Below are 19292 nucleotides of genomic sequence, written 5' to 3'. Positions count from 1 at the left end.
AGAGGGAGAATGGCATCTAAGACATGTTTGAACCTTTTTAATATCTTAGGGGCACTATCATAACCCCTTTGCTTGGAAACATGCAAGTCTAACCTGTACTGTATAGAGAAAACCTTTAAGACCTTAAGCTCCTTGTGTGCTATCCTTTTGAGAAATTTCAACAGATTAAGTACAACCACAACTTAACAGGTAAAATTTAACCCATATGAAAAAAAGAGGAAGCCTATGCCAAGGAGCAAAATCAGGAGGGCTTAGATGTGCTCACTGATAAATTATGAGAAATAGATCAAGACTGGATGGTAGTGTAGTTATGTTGGCATAATCCTAAGCCTCCTGAAGCCATTATCTAGTTAATGACAAGTAGATAATAGATTATGGGATCAAGTAGGTTATGATTTTGACAAAGTAGAAATTGGAAAAGCCTCAGGCATAAACCCCTTTAGAATGGCCGTACCATATTTTTGCTTTACATTCTGTTGACTCTCCCTGGTTTAGGAAGTCGTTGGTGCCCTAGTGACCCATATCTGCAGCGGTAATGAAGCTGAAGTTGATACTGCATTGGATGCCCTTCTAGAATTGATATTACTAAACCCATCTGCTATGAGGCTGAATTCTGTCTTTGTGAAGGTATCTGTTGGCTTCTTTGTTAGCATGTCTGAGAGTTATCTGTTATCTGTTAGCCACCGTTTATTTTGTACTCTTTAGATATTGAACACTATAGGTGGGGTGGGAAGGAGGTGAAACGATGGGTGAGTAATATAAAAAAAGATTATCTAGCTGTGTGTTAATTCATTCAGCAGACACTTCTTTATACCTAACCATGTGCGAAGTTCTATTCTGGGTGCTGTGGATATAAAGGTCGGTCCTTGCCTTTGATGATAGAGACTAACAAGCATAAGTAAGTCATTATAAATACAACATGATGAATTCTCTAATAAAGATAAAGTGTTGCAGATACAACAGAGCAGGAATAACTAAGTTTGGCCTGGAAAGCTGGAGAATTCTTCAAAGAGGAGATAACATCTGAGTGATTATTGAAGGATGGGAATGATTGGTGAGAGAATATAAGGGAAGTGCATTCTAGGCAGAGAACAGTTGGAACAGAAGCAAACTGGTGCCCCAAGTCTGTGGTGTGCCAGAGGGATGACAATTAGACTAGCGTGGCTGGAGAATAGGATATATGGAGAGGAGTGGTGGGAGGTGAGATGCAGGACAGGGTCAGGTTGTGAAGGGTCTCAAATGCCATGCTAAAGAGTTTCAACTTTCTTTTATAGGCAATAGGAAGCTACCTCAGGTTTTTATAGAGAGTTGACCTAATCAACTCTGAGCTTTGAGAGATGACTGAGTAGGCCTTGTGATGGGTAGATTGGAGCCCACTGAAATGGGCCAAAGAAGTTGAGAGTAAGGGATAAATTAGGGTCATGGGAATGGAGAGGAAATGGTGGTTTAAGAGACAATTTGGTGCTAGAATTAACATGACTTGATGACTGTTAAGAGTATTTAGCAATGAGGAACAGGGAAACTGGGTCCAAGTTTTCCATCTTTGGAAACTGGGTGAATAATTTTCCATTTCTTGAGCCCAGGAGACCAGGAGGGACTGCAGCTTCTGGAGGAAGTATGATGAGTTCAGTCTGAGATGTCCACATGTGGATGGTTATTGGGTAGTTGGAAATTCTGGCTTAGAGCCTAATGGGCACCATGTGGTGGAAGGTTTAGTTTTGGTATTCATAACCATGTAGCTGTGAGCTCAAGTGAGGCAGATTTTGAGGCAGAAGATCACAGAAGCCTAAGAGAACACAGAAATTTTGAGAACATTAAAGTGGCAGGCTGAAGCAAATGTCTATGAAAGGAAAATGAGAAAACTAGAAGATGAATAATGTGAAATAGAAGCATGTTGGGTAGCAAAAGCTTAGTAAAGAGCTTTAAGGCTGAAGGATTTATCTACAGTGTAGACATGCTGTAGAAGATGAAGATGGAAAAGAGGCCACTGGTTTTGTCAACTAGGATGACTCTGGTAACCTCTGAGAACATTGTTAACTCAATTAGTAGGGTGGAATCCAGAGAGCAGTACCTTGAAATAGACTTGGGAGCATAGATTCAATGTTGAGAAGCCTTGAGGAGGAGAAATAAGAACAGTAGCTTAGGCCGGGCGCGGTGGCTCACGCCTATAATCCTAGCACTCTGGGAGGCCGAGGCGGGAGGATCCCTTGAGGTCAGGAGTTTGAGACCAGCCTGAGCAATAGCAAGACCCTGTCTCTACTAAAAATAGGAAAAAAAAATCAGCCAGGTGTGGTGGCAAGCACCTGTAGTCCCAGCTACTCAGGAGGCTGAGGCAGGAGGGATTGCTTGAGCCCAGGAGTTTGAGGTTGCTGTGAGCTAGGCTGACACCACGGCACTCTAGCCCGGGCAACAGAGCGAGACTTGGTCTCAAAAAACAAAAGCAAACACACAAAAAAACAGTAGCTTGAAGGAGAAGCTGGTTGCAACGAAGATAATTTTTAGATGATGAGGTTTGAGATTATTTATGGGTTGAGAGGAAGGATTCAATGGAGAGGAAGAAATGAAAAAAGTTTTTTATTTATTAAAAGTTTACAAAGCTCTTTCATTACTTCATCCTTAGACCAATTCTAAAAGGTAGTATAGCTGTTATTATCTCCATGTTAGAGATGAGAAAGCTGAGGTATTGCCCAACCAAAGTCAAAAAATAAATGGTTTCCTTGTGATCCTTCCCAATATGTAGAAAAAGGACAAATAATTCATGGAGTAGAAGCTGGGAAGGGATCATAGGAATAGGGTCGGAGATATAACTTTTGGTGGCATATTGTTTTCACTGAGAAAAAGGGAAGGGTGGAGGCAAAAAGTACAGAGAACTGGGAGGTACATTAGGATGAATAGACAGGAGATGATTAAAGCCCAGGATTGTGGTTCGGAGTCAAGAGGACAAAGAAGACTTTATCTTTCCTGGTGATGGTTTCTTGTCTCAGATAGTAAGATAGATTTAGAAAGCTACAAGAGCCCTCTCAGCTTATATCCAGAATACAGACCTTTGGGCTCTGAGCATAGCTTTTAGAACTTGAGCTTTTGGGAAACAGATACCTGGCTATCTGTGTATATCTCTCTTATAAGGATTTTACCTTTATTTTAGAGAGAGACAGGGTCTCACTCTGTCACCCAGGCTGGAGTGCAGCTCATTGCAGCCTCCAATTCCTGGGCTCAAGTGATCCTCCTGCCTCAGCCTCCCAAGTATCTAGGACTATGGACGCACACCACCACACCCAGCTAATTTTTTTAAAATTATTTTTTATTTTTTATAGAGACAGTGTCTCCAATGTGCCCAGGCTTGAACTCCTGGTCTCAAGCAATCCTCCTGCCTCGGCCTCCCAAAGTGTTTGGATTATAGGCATGGGCCACCATGCCCAGCCTTTAACTTTTTGATTTAAAGGGGAAAAATGTTAGCTGCTAACCTCATTGTTGGCATTTTTCCCCCCACAGGGTATTTTAGATTACCTGGATAATATGTCCCCTCAGCAAATACGAAAACTCTTCTATATTCTCAGCACACTGGCATTTAGCAAACAGCATGAAGCCAGCAGCCACATCCAGGTAAGAGGCAGTGTGTTGAGAAAGATTCTTTTAAACTTCTTTACTTGAAATTTGCTGGACAAAATCTAGCAAATGATAGACTTGCTGGTTTGTGTAGTGGAAATGAAATACACAGCCATAGTCCCAGCATTTTTTCATTCTTTACTTGCCACAAACATTGAGTGCCTTCTCTGAGCCAGGCACTGAGATACTAGGTATATTAGATCTTCTGCTCTCAAGCAGCTTTGTCTATTGAGGTAGAGATAGGTCTGTGATCAGCTAACCACGAAACAGAGTAAGAAAAGTCATTCACATTCTGTACTTTGTGTAGTGGGAACACAGAATTCTCTTATTTCCTAAGGAACATCTGCATCTAGCATGAACTTCTTCTGGGCTTGCTTTCTTTTGTGGACACTGTTCACTGAAAAAGCCAGGCAAAGGGCCTAAAATAAGAGATTGGATTAGAATCATAACTCATAGCTCTTTTGTATCTTCAGTGCCATCTTATGGTAATAATCCATACTGGACTGTGACTTTGAATAACCAGCACCTTTTTTTTTTTTTTAATTAAAAAAATGTTTTTGGCTAGGTAATACATACACATGGTACAAAGTTCAAAATGTATGGAAGGGTGTACAGTGAAAAATCACTCTCATTCCCTCTCAATCCTCTAGGCAACTGCTTTGTCTTCCTAGAGGCAGTCACTATTACTACTTTATAGCTTTCTGAGATGTTCTGAGCATTTACAAATTTGTGTTTACCTATAGCCCACCCCTTTTCCCTCTCATTCTACATCTTGCTTTTTGCATTTAGTGGTATATTTTTGGAGACTGCTTCATAACGATGTAACTTTTATTTTATTTTTGAATTGTGGTACAATATAGATATAAAGTTTACCATTTTAACCATTTTTAAGTGTACAATTCAGTGGCATTAAGTACATTCACAATGTTATGCAACCGTCACCATTCTCCATTTCCAGAACTTTTTCATTATTCCAAACAGAAACTTTGTACCTAGGTGTACCTAGGCAGAAATTATGCATTTTTCTCCCCGAAGCTCCTGATTATCTCTGATCATTTAACTTAGCATAATGTTTTCAAGGTCCATGTGTGTTATAGGATGTATCAGAACTTCATTCCTTATTATAGCTGAATAGTTTTCCATTATATATATATCTCACATTCTGCTTATCCAGTCATCCATCGATGGACACTTGAGTTGTTTTCCCCTTTTAGCCATTTGAATAATACTGCTATAAGCATTGGTGTACAAGTATTTGTTTGAGCCTGTTTTCAATTCTTTTAGAGATAGATACCTAGGAGTAGAATTGCTGGATCATGTGATGATTCTATGTTTAACGTTTTGAGGAACTACCAAACTGTTTTCAACAGCAACTGTACCATTTACATTTTTACCAACAATGCCTGGGGGTTCCAATTTCTCCACATTGTTGCCAACACTTATTTTCCATTTTTTAATTATAACCATCCTAGTGGGAATGAAGTGGTATCTCGTGGTTTTGATTTGCATTTCCCTGATGACTAATGATGTTAAACATCTTTTCATGTACTTATTTACCATTTCGGTGTCTTTGTAGAAATGTCTATTCAAGTCCTTTGCCCATTTTTACCTTTTTTTTTTTATTTTTTTTATTTTTTTTAGAGATGAGGTCTCCCTATGTTGCCCAGCCTGGCTTCAAACTTCTTAGACTATAGGCACATGGCTCTATGCCTGGCTAATTTATTACAAATTTTTTGTAGAGACAGGGTCTCTCTTTGTTGCCCAGGCTGGTCTTGAACTCTTGACCTCAAGCGAGCCTCCCGCCTTGGCCTCTCAAGCCTGCTGCGATTACAGGCATGGGCCCCCACACCTGGCCTTTTGTTTTTATATTCTAGATATTAATCCCTTGTCAGATACATGATTTGCAATTATTTTCTCCCATTCTATGGGTTATGTTTTCACTCTCTTGATAGTATCCTTTGATACACAAAAGTATTTAGTTTTGATGAAATCCAATTTATCTATTTTTTTCTTTTGTTGCTCATGCCTTTGGTGTCATACTTAAACCATTACCAAATCCAAGGTCATGAAGGTTTTCCCCTATTTTCTTCTAAAAGAAAGTTTTTAACTCTTAAATTTAGGTCTTTTATCCACTTTGCATTAATTTTTATGTATGGTAAGAGTTCAACTTAATTCTTTTGCATATTGATATCTAGTTTTCCCAGCACCATTTGTTGAAAAGACTGTCCTTTCACCATTGAATGATCTTGGCACCCTTGTCAAAAGTCGATGGATCACAACAATGGTTTATTTCTGGATTCTCTATTCCATTGGTCTATATGTCTCTCTTTATGTCAGTACCACACTGTTTTAATTACTGTACCTTTGTAGTAATTTTGAAATCAGAAAGTGTGAGCCCTCCAAATTTGTTCTTTTTCAAGATTGTTTTGGCTATTTGGGATCCCTTGAAATTCTGTATGAATTTTAGTATGGACTTTCCTATTTCTGCAAAAAATGTTGATGGATTTTGATAAGCATTGCATTGAATTACTTTGAGTAGTATTGTCATCTTAACAATATTAAGACTTCAATCCATGAACATAGGATATCTTCTCCTTTATTTAGGTCTTTAACTTTTTTCAGCAATGTTTTGTAGGGTTTTTTTTTTTTTTTTTCTTGAGGCAGAGTCTCACTCTGTTGCCTTGGCCAGAGTGCAGTTGTATTAGAGTGCAGTGGTGTCGTCATAGCTCACTGCAACCTCAAACTCCTAGGCTCAAGCAATCCACCTGCCTCAGCCTCCTGAGTAGCTGGGACCATAGGTGTGTGCCGCCACACCTGTCTAACTTTTACATTTTTTGTAAAGACAGGATTTCACTCTTGCTCAGGCTGGTCTTGAACTCCTGACCTCAAATGATCCTCCCGCCTTGGCCTCCCAGAGTGTTAGGATTACAGGTATGAGCCACTGTGCTCAGCCAATGTTTTGTAGTTTTTAATGTACAAGTCTTTCATCTACTTGATTAAATCTATACCTAAGTATTTTAGTCTATTTCATTATTTTAGTTGAGCAGCCAACAACATAATAATTCTTATGTCCTTATACAGCAACTACCACAATAATAATAGCCACTATTATTAAATGTTTATCATGTGCCAGGCACTGTTCTAGAAATTTTTTATAATTTGTCTCTAATCCTTAAAACAACCTTCCCCATTTTATAGATGAGAAAATTGAGACTCAGAGAGATGAAATGACTTGCTAAAAGCCATACAGTTAGTAAATGATAGAACCCTTCCTACTCTGGGTTTTTTGGCTCTAATATCCATTAGGCTCTTTTGCTATGCCATTCCAGCATCTTTATCTTTTTCCGTCATTATCTCATTGCAGGATGACATGCACCTGGTGATACGAAAGCAGCTCTCTAGCACCATATTCAAGTACAAACTCATCGGGATTATTGGTGCTGTCACAATGGCTAACATCATGGCTACAGACAGGTAACATGGAGATTCTGACGTTCGTGGCTCAAGATCCATTAATCAAATTGCTGCCTTACAAAATAAAGTGCTATATTGTGTACATTGTTTTATCAGTCGATGTTAAAATTATAAAAGTGAACAAATTTGTTTTTCTCCTTTTCCACGTCCCCCTCTAATCTTGACTGTATATATCATGTAATTTCTGCAGAAACTTGAAAATAGTCATTGTATTCCTGTGGTTAAAACTATGGATTGTCTATAGATAAAGTTCTAGGAATCTTTGCGCAAAAGGGAACCCTGATCCTCCTGGAATGCATTTTTCTGTATCTGCTCCTGAACTATACACTAGACAATGCAGATTTCCATATTGCTGAGTTATTCCTGTCTAGAACTTCACATTTGGTACAAATAAAGTCTTCCGTGTGGATTCCCCTCTTGTTCTTTGATGCCCCAAATGATAGCATCTAAAGAAGCATCAGATTTGGGGCCTGATTAGATGTTGCCATTACAAATTAACATTGGAATTCAGTTCATCCTTCTTGGAAATTATCTGTCAGGAATTCCTGAGATTTCAGGAGGCATCCTTAGAATCAGCATTAATGTCGGGAAGAGACTGCACAGTGATACTGGTTGAGAATTCATTCACTGATGCCATGCTACTTGCTGGAGTCAAATCCTGGCTCCATTGCTTATTATAATAACTGAATGACCTTACTTTACCTCTGTGCCTTTGTAGTCTTGCATCTGTGAAATAAGGATAATGATAATATTTACCTTACAGAGTTATTGAGAGCATTAAATGGTTAGAACAATGCCCAGCACATAGTATGTACTAAATAAGTGCTTACTCTTATTACTACTAATTTAGTGTGCCCTTAAAAAATATAAGATAGCCATCCTTTAATCTATATTTTATATGGATAAAATAAATACTTCTGTATGCCTTCATGCACTTTTATCTTCCCGTCTGCCACAGGGAAGGCAGAATTTTTAAATTTATTGTCAGTTCTTATAAAATGTTACAAAAATGAAACTAAAATTCCTTGTTTTTAGAAGTAGATCTAATTTGACTCAAGGGAGAACCGACCTGAGCAATGAAGAGTGCACACAGGTGAGTTCTTATAATGTAGTCAGCTATGCTTATGAGTAATCTAGGAATTGCTTCTTGTCACTGTCAGTCCAGCAGAAAGAGTACTTCTTTTTAAAAATATTTTTTCCTCAGGGGGAGAGGCTAAATAAATAAACACCTCCTCCCCAAATATTTTTTCGTGAACTCATAGCTTTTGTGGTTTGTATCATTCTTGTGACACTTAGAATCTTCTGGCCTGGGTGCATTTATTTCTGTATCTGTCTAATCCCTCTAATTAAATTGCAAATTCTTAGCAAGAAAGATGGGCAATTTGGTTGGCTCATAGAGACAATAGTGTATGATTGGAAAGTTGGACATAAAGCTAGTTCAGAGATAGAAAACAGAGGGCCTTAAATGTCAAGCAAGACATTTTGATTTCATTCTTTAGGCAAAGGTAGTCCTTAAAGATTTCTTAGCATGGAAATGGCATAATCACAGCTTTGCTTTAGAAAAATTAATTTGGCTGCATATATCTGATGGATTGGAAAAGGGATGAGATTGGAAGGTGATAGACTGGTCAGGAAGTTCAGGAAAACCTCAGGTGAGAGGTAGAGTTGCACCAGTAAGGTTAGAAAGGGAAAAGCTTACTATTGAATGGGGTGAATGGAGTTTAGGAAGGGTTGGCATGCTTTCTCTTTGTCTGCTCCAGGTGACCACCTTGCTGCAATTGGTTCATTCCTGTAGTGAGCAGTCTCCTTGGGCCTCTGCACTTTATTATGATGAGTTTGCCAACCTGATCCAAGGAGGAAAGCTGGCTCCAAAAGTCCTGGTAAGGCCCGTTGTCTTTGTTAAAGCAATAATGCATGAGAGCTGCTTTACTCCACACCCTTAAAGGTCCTTGTCTCTGTTGAGAGAACATCCTTTGAGGTCTCCCAAGTTCTAGTTGGGAAGGCTATTCTGCCCCACCCTGCCTCAGGGCTCTCCTCCAAGGCCTCTTTCACATAATAGTAATGAGGAGAAGGATGGTGGTGGTGGTGGTGATGTTGATAGCCACAATCTATTTGTGGGCCCTATTCCATACCAGGCATTGTGCTAAGCACTTTTCGTGCATTATCTTTTTTGTACTTCACAACAATGAGCTCTGTATTATTGTTATTTCCTTTTTAGAACTGAGGGAACTGGCCTGGCCAGGTGGCTCTTGCGTGTAATCCTAGCACTCTGGGAGGTCAAAGTGGGAGGATCAGTTAGCTCAGGAGTTTGAGAACAGCCTGAGCAAGAGTGAGAGACCCTGTCTCTACTAAAAATAGAAAAATTAGCCAGGTGTTGTGGTGGCACATGCCTATAGTCCCAGCTACTCAGGAGGCTGAGGTAGGAGGATCCCTTTAGCCCAGAATTTTGAGGTTGCTGTGAGCTATGATGATGCCAGTGCAATCTCGCCAGGGTGACAGAGTGAGACTCTGCCTCAGAAAAGAAAAAAGAAAGAAATGAGGGAACTGAGGCTTTAGAAAGGTTAACGGTGATTTATCTAGGGCTCTATGGAAAGTATATGCTGAGCTACACTGCCTTTTTTGTTTGTTTTGATTCCTGAAGGAATGGGTTGGGCAGACCATCTTTGATGGTTTCCAAGATGCCTTTGTGGTGGACTTCTGTGTTGTTCCAGAAGGGTAAGTACTGTTTACCTGCTGGCTGGGTTGTACTGGTGAAGAAGTTATGTCAGTTCTTTCAGTGGCTGATAACAAACTTCATAATTCTCTTGACTTCAGCCAAGTCCACCCACTCCCACTGCCTCTTTCCTCCCAACCCCAGCACCCTTGCACCTGCAGCTTTAGAATTGCTGAAAGGCTTCCTTCTTGTTCTTTCTCCTGTCTCTGATTTCTCCCCATAATATTATAGTTTTGTTTGAAATTGGTTTGTTCTAGTGGTTTCCCCCATCACCTTGCTTACCCCTGAGCTAGGACATTAGATTCTGTGTTCTCTCCACAGTGACTTTTCATTTCCTGTGAAAGCTCTCTACGGACTGGAAGAATACAATACTCGTGATGGGATCGCCATCAACCTCCTGCCACTGTTGTTCTCTCAGGACTTAGCAAAAGATGGGGGTCGCATGACTTCACAGGAATCAGGCCAAAAGTCAGTACAGTTTTTCTTTTTGAAAATCTCTGTTAGTGTTTTGAATGTTCACAGGGAGTTTGACAGTTCTTTCAATCTGTGGGGAACTTGAATCAGAAAGATTTCTCCCAAAACAGGTGGTATTTAGAGGGGTTAGAAAGAATGGGACAGAATCTTTGTTTTTTCTTGGACTCTGGGGTTGAGATTTATATTGCTTCATGACAGTCAACGGTTATTTTGTGAGGCTATTTTCTTTTTAGTTTTTATCCCTTGCTTTCCCTCCTGTAAATATCCTTGGCTACCTCTGTCCCTGTCACCATCTCCTTCCATCTTACTTTTTGCTTCTCCTATCACATAGATGTCCACTCCATATACCTCCTGCCTTCTGTGATTCAGTTCATTATATATTTACTGAGTATCCATTAAGTTCCTTACCATTTGTTCTCGAAAGTAGACATTTATTAATATTTTGGGGAAAACTCTTTAATTATGACATTGGGTTCTCTGTAAACAGAGTATAATATGCCTGGAAAGTGTGGCCTAGAAATGAATTTTTCCTTCCCAGATTGGTGTCTCCTTTGTGCCTGGCTCCCCATTTCCGGTTGCTGAGACTTTGTGTGGAGAGACAACATAACGGAAACTTGGAGGAGATTGATGGTCTACTAGGTACAGGATGAAGTCATCAGATCCCTTCTTCTTAGTGACCTTTTATAAACTTAGGGAAGGGGCAGACCAGTACATAGTATGTGAGGGACAGTTTTCTAACGTTAGCAGAGTAGTATAACCTTGGAATAATGGAATTACAAAGACAAAATGTTACATACAGAATCCCATGATATTAACAAATCAATTGTTATACTTCCATGTTGCTTCCTGGCCCTTCCCTCTATAATTGTTGCAGAAACTTCCCAATTATATATGTTGATTGCTGTATAATATGGAAGTATTTTAATCAAATCTTAACCCTCAAATATGAGTTTAAGGGGACAGGAAGTAGCAAGGAGAACTGTCTCCAGGGGCAGCATCATGGTTCTATTGGCTTGGATGAGAAGGAGTTGGAAATGTTTGTTTTTCCCTCTCAGATTGTCCTGTGTTTCTCACTGACCTGGAGCCTGGTGAGAGGCTGAAGTCCATGTCTGCTAAAGAGCATTCATTCATGTGTTCACTCATATTTCTTACTCTCAACTGGTTTCGAGAGGTGAGCAGAGTTACTAGAACTTTTTCACCTATTGTCCGTAGTTTCTCTCAAAAGAAAACTATTTTCCTGGTTCCCACAAGCCTCCCTAAAATGTTTCCACCAAGCACTAACCCCCATGTGCTTCTTTTTCTGTTATGTCCCACCACTCCCCAATTATATGTATCTCCTGATGTAGCCAAATCAGAATACTAGAATTCACTTTATGTTGCCCATGCTTTACTTCCTCCAAGCCTTCTCGTCATATTCTTCCGCCTAGAATAAACTCCTCACCTTCACCATGAGAAAATACTGCTCATGCTAGCACAGGCATGCACTTACGGTTTTGATTCAGTGAGATGAGTGAGTGGTAGTTTCCCTTCCTTAGAACATATTTGTGCTTAACGATAATAACAACAATGATGTCAACATCTTACATCTCTTTCTCACTGCCTTCCTCTCACATATTATTCAGAGAATGTGCACTTGAATGAGCTTATTCGATCCTCATAGTTCTATTGGGCAGAACCGGCATTTTCCTTGATTTACACATATAGAATTTCAAGTACAGAGATTTCAAAATCATGAAAATTTATTAAGCACTTATATTGTACTAGGTATAATAAGAATGTAGCCCACTGTGCTGGACTAATTTTTTTATTTATACTCTTTAATTGATATAACTACATTCTCATTTTATAGTTGAAGAAGTAAAAGCTTAGAAAGGTTAAAGACTCGGCCAAGGTCACACAGCTAGTAAAGTAGCAGAATAGAGTTTGTTTTAACAAAGTATGTGCTCTCTAGCTATTCCACCTTGTTATATAACTAGTAATAAGTAGAACTAAGATTAAAAGTCAGATCTCCTGTATTTTGGCTTAGCTATTTTTTTTTTCTCTATACCACCTTACTGAGAACACTTTTATAGACTAAACTCACAGATCCTGTTGCTTAGTGGCATCTTTCTGCTCTGGATGAATAATGCAAACAAGGTTAAAATGTGAACATTTCAAAGTATGAGAACATAATTTGTACTTTGCAGGTTGTGAATGCCTTCTGCCAGCAAACATCACCTGAGATGAAGGGGAAGGTGCTCACCCGGTTGAAGCACATTGTAGAACTACAGAAAATCCTGGAAAAATATTTGGCAGGTAAGTGAAGTGTCCTATGCTGACCCTACTAGGTCAGTGGTGAGGAGGTAAAGAGCTTTTAAGCCAGGCTCAATAACAGCTGTCTCCTATTCCTCTGGGTCGAGGAAAATGAATGGTGAACAAAATTTTTAGTGAATAGGTTCATTTTGCTCCTGTTGTTGCCTCTAAGAGTTCTTGCTGCTTAAGAAAATAAAAATTACGGAGCCTCCTTCATGCTCATCTACAATAAAACAAACTGCTGTGTGACCAAATATTGTTAATATCTTTAGAATTTACATGTAAGTTTATTTATTTTTAGTCCTTATCTGCTTAGTTATTTTATATTATTATTTAGAATGTTTTTATATTAATTTATCCTAATCAATTAACATGATATTCCCATAAATTATCTCTGGCCATTTTGCTATGCCAGAACAATGTCAGATGATTCGACTGTATCTTACAAACATTCAGCCACTCTTGGTAATTTTAGAAACTAGTTTTTAGCCAAGTTAGTGATTACCATTCATGTCTAATGGTGGTATATGATTGGTATACATTGAGTTTCTGTCTGCTTTCTGTTTCAGTCACCCCAGACTATGTCCCTCCTCTCGCAAACTTTGACTTAGAAACTTTAGATGTGACACCTCATACCAGTACTGCTGGTTCAGCAAAAATCAGAAAAAAAGGAAAGATAGGTGAGTATGTTATTTTCTTCTTATCTCTATCTCCATATGAGCCACATTAAATTAACCTAAAAGGTTAAATGTATTAAGGCATTAGTCACTGGAGAGATTATGTAATTGAACCCTTTTGCAGGGTTATAAATATGCTGTATTTTAGGGTTATAAAATTACCATTTATACCTCTAGGTAGTTTTCAACAGGTTGTTTCCTGAGGGCAGTGATATTTGGCAAACATGATTATTGATTACATGAGTCACTTTTCTCCTTTTGAAATATAAGGAGGAAGGAAGCGAAAAGCAGATGGCAGCAAAACATCCTCCCCTGACACACTTTCAAAAGAAGATAATTCAGAATGCCACCCTACACCATCTGATAGAAGCCAGCTGAACAAGGTATTGAAATGACAGATGTCCATGAAGGTTACAGCCCACTGAGATTAACAGAGAGCCAGCTTTATTCTCTGCATTTTACAAAGCGAAAAATTACGGAATAGTCAGATGAACTCTACTAGGCCTTGGAGTGACCCCCTTAGTAGCAAGATTTGGATTAGACTCTAAGTCCTTATTCCTATCACATACTGTAAATTGTTTTTTCTATTATCTTGAAGATTTTAGTCCCTTTATTGTACTCCAGAGTATTTCAAATTCTCTCTTCTAGCAATTATCAAATTGTGTCTTAAGACGTAGTTTTATATACACTTCTTTTAGCCTCCCTCCCCTTTCATGCCAGAATATCAAGTTCCCAGTGAATCAAGATAACATGAAATGCTTAGTGCAATTTCTGGTACCTGATTAACAGTAGTTCCCTTTTCCTTTAACTTTGTACCTGAATAGGTTTTATGTATTTGAGAAATTGGATCTCAATTATTTCTGTTTCAGCTACTATTTATTATATATTTATTATGTATAGCTTCTCTAATTATCCTAAAAACCCAAGACTAGTATTAATACCACATTTAATAGTTGAGGAAACTAAGACCCAGAGAGGGTAAGTAACTTGTCTCAGGTCACACAGTTAATAAATGCTTAAGCTAGGATTTGAAGCCAGATCTTACCTGTTCCTAAGCTCATAGTTTTCTATACCATACCATAATCCCTTAATTTGCCTAATAGTTCATCCCTAAGTAGAAATCAACCAAAGATCTTGATGTGTGACCTATATCCTCGTATTAATTAAGTGTTCTGTCTCAGGAATATTTAGGGACTTTGGTGAAAGGAAGTTGGTGATGTGATGAAAACGTAACTTTTTGCATAAAATGAATGCATATTTGTACTTTAAAATCTTCGCTAAAACTTAGATTAATATAAAAGACTTATTGGCTGGGCAAGGTGGCTCATGCCTATAATTCTAACACTCTGGGAGTCCGAGGCAGGAGAATTGCTTGAGCCCAGGGGTTTGAGGTTGCAGTGAGGTACAATGACGCCACTGCACTGCACTCTACCCAGGGCGACAAAGTGAGACTCTGTCTCAAAAAAAAAAAAAAGGAAATTGAACCTCAGTCCCCTCCAACTTCATAAAAATTTTTTTAAAACTAAAAAAAATTAAAGACTTATTTATTCTCTTGGTTTCTGCTTCTTTCCCCGTAGGAGTTCCCAGGGAAGGAAGAAAAAATGTCAGTGTCACTACAGAATTACCATACTTTTTTCCGAGAGTTGGACATTGAGGTGTTCTCTATTCTGCATTGTGGACTTGTGACCAAGTTCATCTTAGATACTGAAATGCACACCGAAGTAAGTGACAGACTGGTATTTCAGAACTAATCTTTCAGAGAGTTCTTCAGCTCTACTCTTATTTCACAAAGAACACCATGACATTGAGAAGTTAGGCTCTGACTTTAAAAGCCTTTATATCTGAAAGTAATTTTGAATAATCATCTTCATTATCCCGTTTATTATAAACTTATAATATAAACTTATAAAACTTATAAGTCTTAAGTTTTTTATAATGTGTTAGACATTATAAAATATGTTGCTAGTGAGTGATTCTTATCTTAGGATACTAATAATAGGCTACTTAAATTATTTTTGTAGAGGAACACTGTTGTGGTTTATAGTGGTCAATGCTATTTTCACTTTTTCATGATATTTGTTCAGCATCCAGCAGATGCTCACTGAGGCCTTTTTTGTGTTTGCCATTAATCTAGACAATGGCAATTCAGTAGTATGTACAGCATGATGCTTGCCTTAAAATAGCTCATAATCTGCCGGGCACAGTGGCTCATGCCTGTAACCCTAGCACTTTGGGAGGCCGAGGCATGAGGATCACTTAGGGTCAGGAGCTCAAGACCAGCCTGAGCAAGAGGGAGACCCTGTCTCTACAAAAAATAGAAAAATTAGCCAGGCGTGGTGGCACATGCCTGTGGTCCCAGGTACTCGGGAGGCTGAGGCAAGAGGATTGCTTGAACCCAGTAGTTTGAGATTGCTATGAGCTATGATGACACCATTGCACTCTACCCTGAGTGACACAGCAAGACCCTGTCTCAAAAGAAAAAAAAAAAAAAGCTCATAATGTAATCTACTCTGTTCATGCTGTGTGCTACATTAGTGGTCTGAACCAAGTACCAGTGAAACTCTGAGAGGATGGTATTTATAATGACGTTGGGGGTAGAGGACATTTTCACAGAAAAAAAATAACTTTTGATATGGGATTTCACGAGAGAGTAAAATTTCTCAAGGTTAAAAAAAAATAACATGGATTTTTAGCTGATAGTTGTAGGCACTTCAGAATAGAGATAGTATCGCTTTTAAAAAAATCTTTCTATATCAGCTTGCCCTTAGGAAATTCCCCATAAGTGTGTGTTGAGTGAACAGTTTTAAATGAGACTGTATTTCACCTGTTCTGCTTCTGGCAATGTATAGTTAGTACACTTGGATTACTCTGGGACCCTGCCCAGAGTTCATAGTAGCAAAACATTATGGGAAAGTAAGTATGCAAGGATTGTTTAACGAGCAGAAAAAAGTGAAATTCCCTTAAATTAGTCATTTTTTATTCAGGATATTTAGGAAATGCATCTTAGGTCCACAGCTGGAAAGATATACAGAGGAATTTATTTCTATAGAAAAAAGTATGCCTTCTAAACCATACTGTTTTGGATTCCTATTTTAATAATTTGCAAATTTGTTTTATTTTGGAAATGCTTGACTTTTTGATCAGTTGACAGAGAACAACAGCCATCCTTTAAATTATGTGGGGGAAATTTTCCTCTTTTTTGTTAAAAGTCAGATTTTTTACCCATTGGAAAGAGTGAACTTGAAATGTACAAAAAAATAAGTAGGACATACTTGGAATTCATCTCTCTCTCTTCCATGTGACAGGCTACAGAAGTTGTGCAACTTGGGCCCCCTGAGCTGCTTTTCTTACTGGAAGATCTTGCCCAGAAGGTGGAGAATATGCTGATACCTCCTGTTGCCAGGAGAGTCCCCTTCCTCAAGGTTAGTATAGACAGAAGCATAGGATCTGGGCTTAGTAGATTTGAAAAGAAGGAGGTCTTAGTGGTGAATAAGTTGTCACACTTTCTTTGGCATTGTGTTTGGGTAACTGGGTAGAGTGGGGGCAGCCCTATTGCTAGACCATATTCACCTTGCCTTAAAAAGGAACTCTGAAACAGAGAAAACAAAAAACAAATGTATTTTTAAATACCCTGAACATTCTTAAATCCTGTTCTTTACTCAGGTTTTGGTTTTAACAGCCTCCCAAACTTAGCCCATGCCCAAGCCTGAGTATAATAGTTGGCTGTCTAGAGACACCAGAACCTCAAATGTGTGTACAATGTATAATATAAATGTATACCTAGCATCTGGGGAAGCAGTTGGCTGATACAAACAACAAAATATGGAAGTCTGGAGTGTAAATGTTTAAACATTAATATACCCAGTTATTTGATTCTTTCTTCTTTGTACTTACTATTTGCTCTTACTATTTGCTATTCTTTTTTTTTTTTTTATTTCAGCATATTATGGGGGTACAAAAGTTTAGGTTACAGATATTGCCCTTGCTCCCCAACCCCTCCGAAGCTCTACATTCTTACCAACCTAAATGATTCCACTTTTGTGTGAGGTTTATCTCATTAGTTATGACTTCTCAATCAAATACTCTTCTTACTTTACAAAAGCCAGTCTCTCCATTATTTGAAGATGGAACAAGATTTTTTTCTCTTTGTTAGAATATAGTCTTAGGCAAGCAACTCATTCCTTCCATCTGCTCCTACCTGGTGAAATAAGTTTGACTAAACTCCATAGCGAATCCTTGGTTTCAGAGAAGCTATCTAGCAGTTTTTTCCCCCATAACTCTGAATTTATTATAGAATAAAGGAAGCCGGGATATTGGATTCTCACATCTTCGTCAGAGATCTTCCCAAGAAATTGCTCATTGTGTTGTTCAACTGCTGACCCCAATGTGTAACCATCTAGAGAATATTCACAATTATTTTCAGGTCAGATACTTATTTTATCATTTTAAAGACTTAGAAATTACTAAGTTAACACAAGATTTCATTTTTGGCTGAGAAAATTTAAAGGAAAATGAGGGCAATTGCTGAAGCAACTGTCCTAAAGTCATTTTCCTTTTTAGTGCTTAGCCACTGAGAATCATGGTGTGGTTGATGGACCAGGAGTGAAAGTTCAGGAGTACTACATAATGGCTTCCTGCTATCAGAGGCTACTGCAGATTTTTCTTGGGCTTTTTTCTTGGTAAGTATGTAGGAAGTGTGGTAGTAGAGAGAAATGAATATATACTTGCTTTTACTTGGCATCACCAAGGTACTGAGATGTAGAAAAGAAGGAAGGCCCAAAAACCTTATGTAAGTATGGTGCTTTATTCTTTGTGAAGTGTTTTGTCTGTTTCATTTCATTTGGTCTTTATGGAGCCACTGTTTGACATATTAGGTGACTTGCTGATGAGCTAACCTTATTTGGCCATCTGATTCTTAGTCTAGTTTCCTGTAGCAAGCTTTCTATTATAATACTGGGGAAGGCCGGGGCGGTGGCTCACGCCTGTAATCCTAGCACTCTGGGAGGCCGAGGTGGAAGGATCACCCGAGGTCAGGGGTTCGAGACCAGCAAGAGCGAGATACCGTCTCTACTAAAAACTCGAAAGAAATTAACCGGACAACTAAAAATATATAGAAAAAATTAGCCGGGCATGGTGACGCATGCCTGTAGTCTCAGCTACTCGGGCAGAAGGATCACTTGAGCCCAACAGTTTGAGGTTGCTGTGAGCTAGGCTGACGCCACGGCACTCTAGCCCTGGGCAACAGAGTGAGAGTCTGTCTCAAAAAATAAATCAATAAAATACTGGGGAAAACTGTTATTGAAGACACTGTTACTTAAACAAGTAGTAAATAAATTTCAGATTATGTGGTAAAGAGCTGAACACAGTGTGAGCTGGGGTATTTTGGGATACCTTCATAGAAGCAGTGGGACTTGATTGAGCTCTTGAAGGTATAGATGGCCTTTAGGGGAAGGTAAAGGAATGAGTTGGAAGGCACAGCATGGACAAAAGTAGAAATGAGGCAAGTGTGTCCTTTAAATACATCTGTTCGTCAGGGCTAAGCCCGGAGCCCTTTCATTATACAAGTTTTCTGGGCTATCTTACCCAGGCTTATATTTATGCTACAATTTATCTTCTGAGCAATAGACATTTATATTCAACTGCCTACTCAACACCTCCTTAGATGTGTCATTGACACCTCAGACTCATCACATTCCAAAACGGAATGTATCATCCTTACCACTGCTCCTTCAGCTTTGCCTGGCTTGGTAAATGGTACCACCAGCTGCCTGAGCCAGAAACTAGGAGTTATTCTTTGTTCTTCCCTCACTTTCCACCCTTTCTCTCTCCCACATCTGATTACTCAATCCTGTTGATTTTATCTTCTAGATATCATCTAGATAGCCATCTGTCCCTCTCTCTCCACTGCTTCCAAACAGTAGGGACTGAAGGAGAGCTTTCTTTCCCTTGAAAATAAAACTCTGAGGACTGTTTGGTCCTTAAGGAAAGACTGTCTTGGGTACACTTCAACTTCTAATCTGATACTTAGAGCTGTAATTGAATTTGGTTTTTGAATA

At 38.8% G+C, this 19292-nt stretch overlaps 1 protein-coding gene across 5 annotated transcripts in view; it reads left to right on the top strand.

Moving 5' to 3' along the window:
- The window catches only part of FANCD2 (FA complementation group D2), a 51890-nt gene that overhangs the window by 19118 nt on the left and 13480 nt on the right, over positions 1-19292 (top strand). For all 5 annotated transcript variants that reach the window (XR_006729773.1, XM_045529741.1, XM_045529740.1 and 2 more), the window contains 16 exons: positions 496-627; positions 3493-3603; positions 6971-7080; positions 8116-8173; positions 8841-8960; positions 9722-9795; positions 10115-10261; positions 10806-10906; positions 11323-11438; positions 12454-12562; positions 13129-13239; positions 13507-13619; positions 14814-14957; positions 16542-16658; positions 17531-17659; positions 17797-17915. Coding sequence is in view for 4 of the 5 variants with exons in the window: in XM_045529741.1 (XP_045385697.1) it covers positions 496-627; positions 3493-3603; positions 6971-7080; positions 8116-8173; positions 8841-8960; positions 9722-9795; positions 10115-10261; positions 10806-10906; positions 11323-11438; positions 12454-12562; positions 13129-13239; positions 13507-13619; positions 14814-14957; positions 16542-16658; positions 17531-17659; positions 17797-17915 (1811 nt within the window). In the remaining variant the exon portion in view is untranslated. The remainder of the gene's footprint in view (positions 1-495; positions 628-3492; positions 3604-6970; positions 7081-8115; positions 8174-8840; positions 8961-9721; positions 9796-10114; positions 10262-10805; positions 10907-11322; positions 11439-12453; positions 12563-13128; positions 13240-13506; positions 13620-14813; positions 14958-16541; positions 16659-17530; positions 17660-17796; positions 17916-19292) is intronic.

The sequence above is a fragment of the Lemur catta genome, chromosome 18 (genome assembly GCF_020740605.2).
Source record: "Lemur catta isolate mLemCat1 chromosome 18, mLemCat1.pri, whole genome shotgun sequence".
Lineage (NCBI taxonomy): Eukaryota > Metazoa > Chordata > Mammalia > Primates > Lemuridae > Lemur > Lemur catta.
This window is presented reverse-complemented; position numbering and strand designations above follow the sequence as displayed.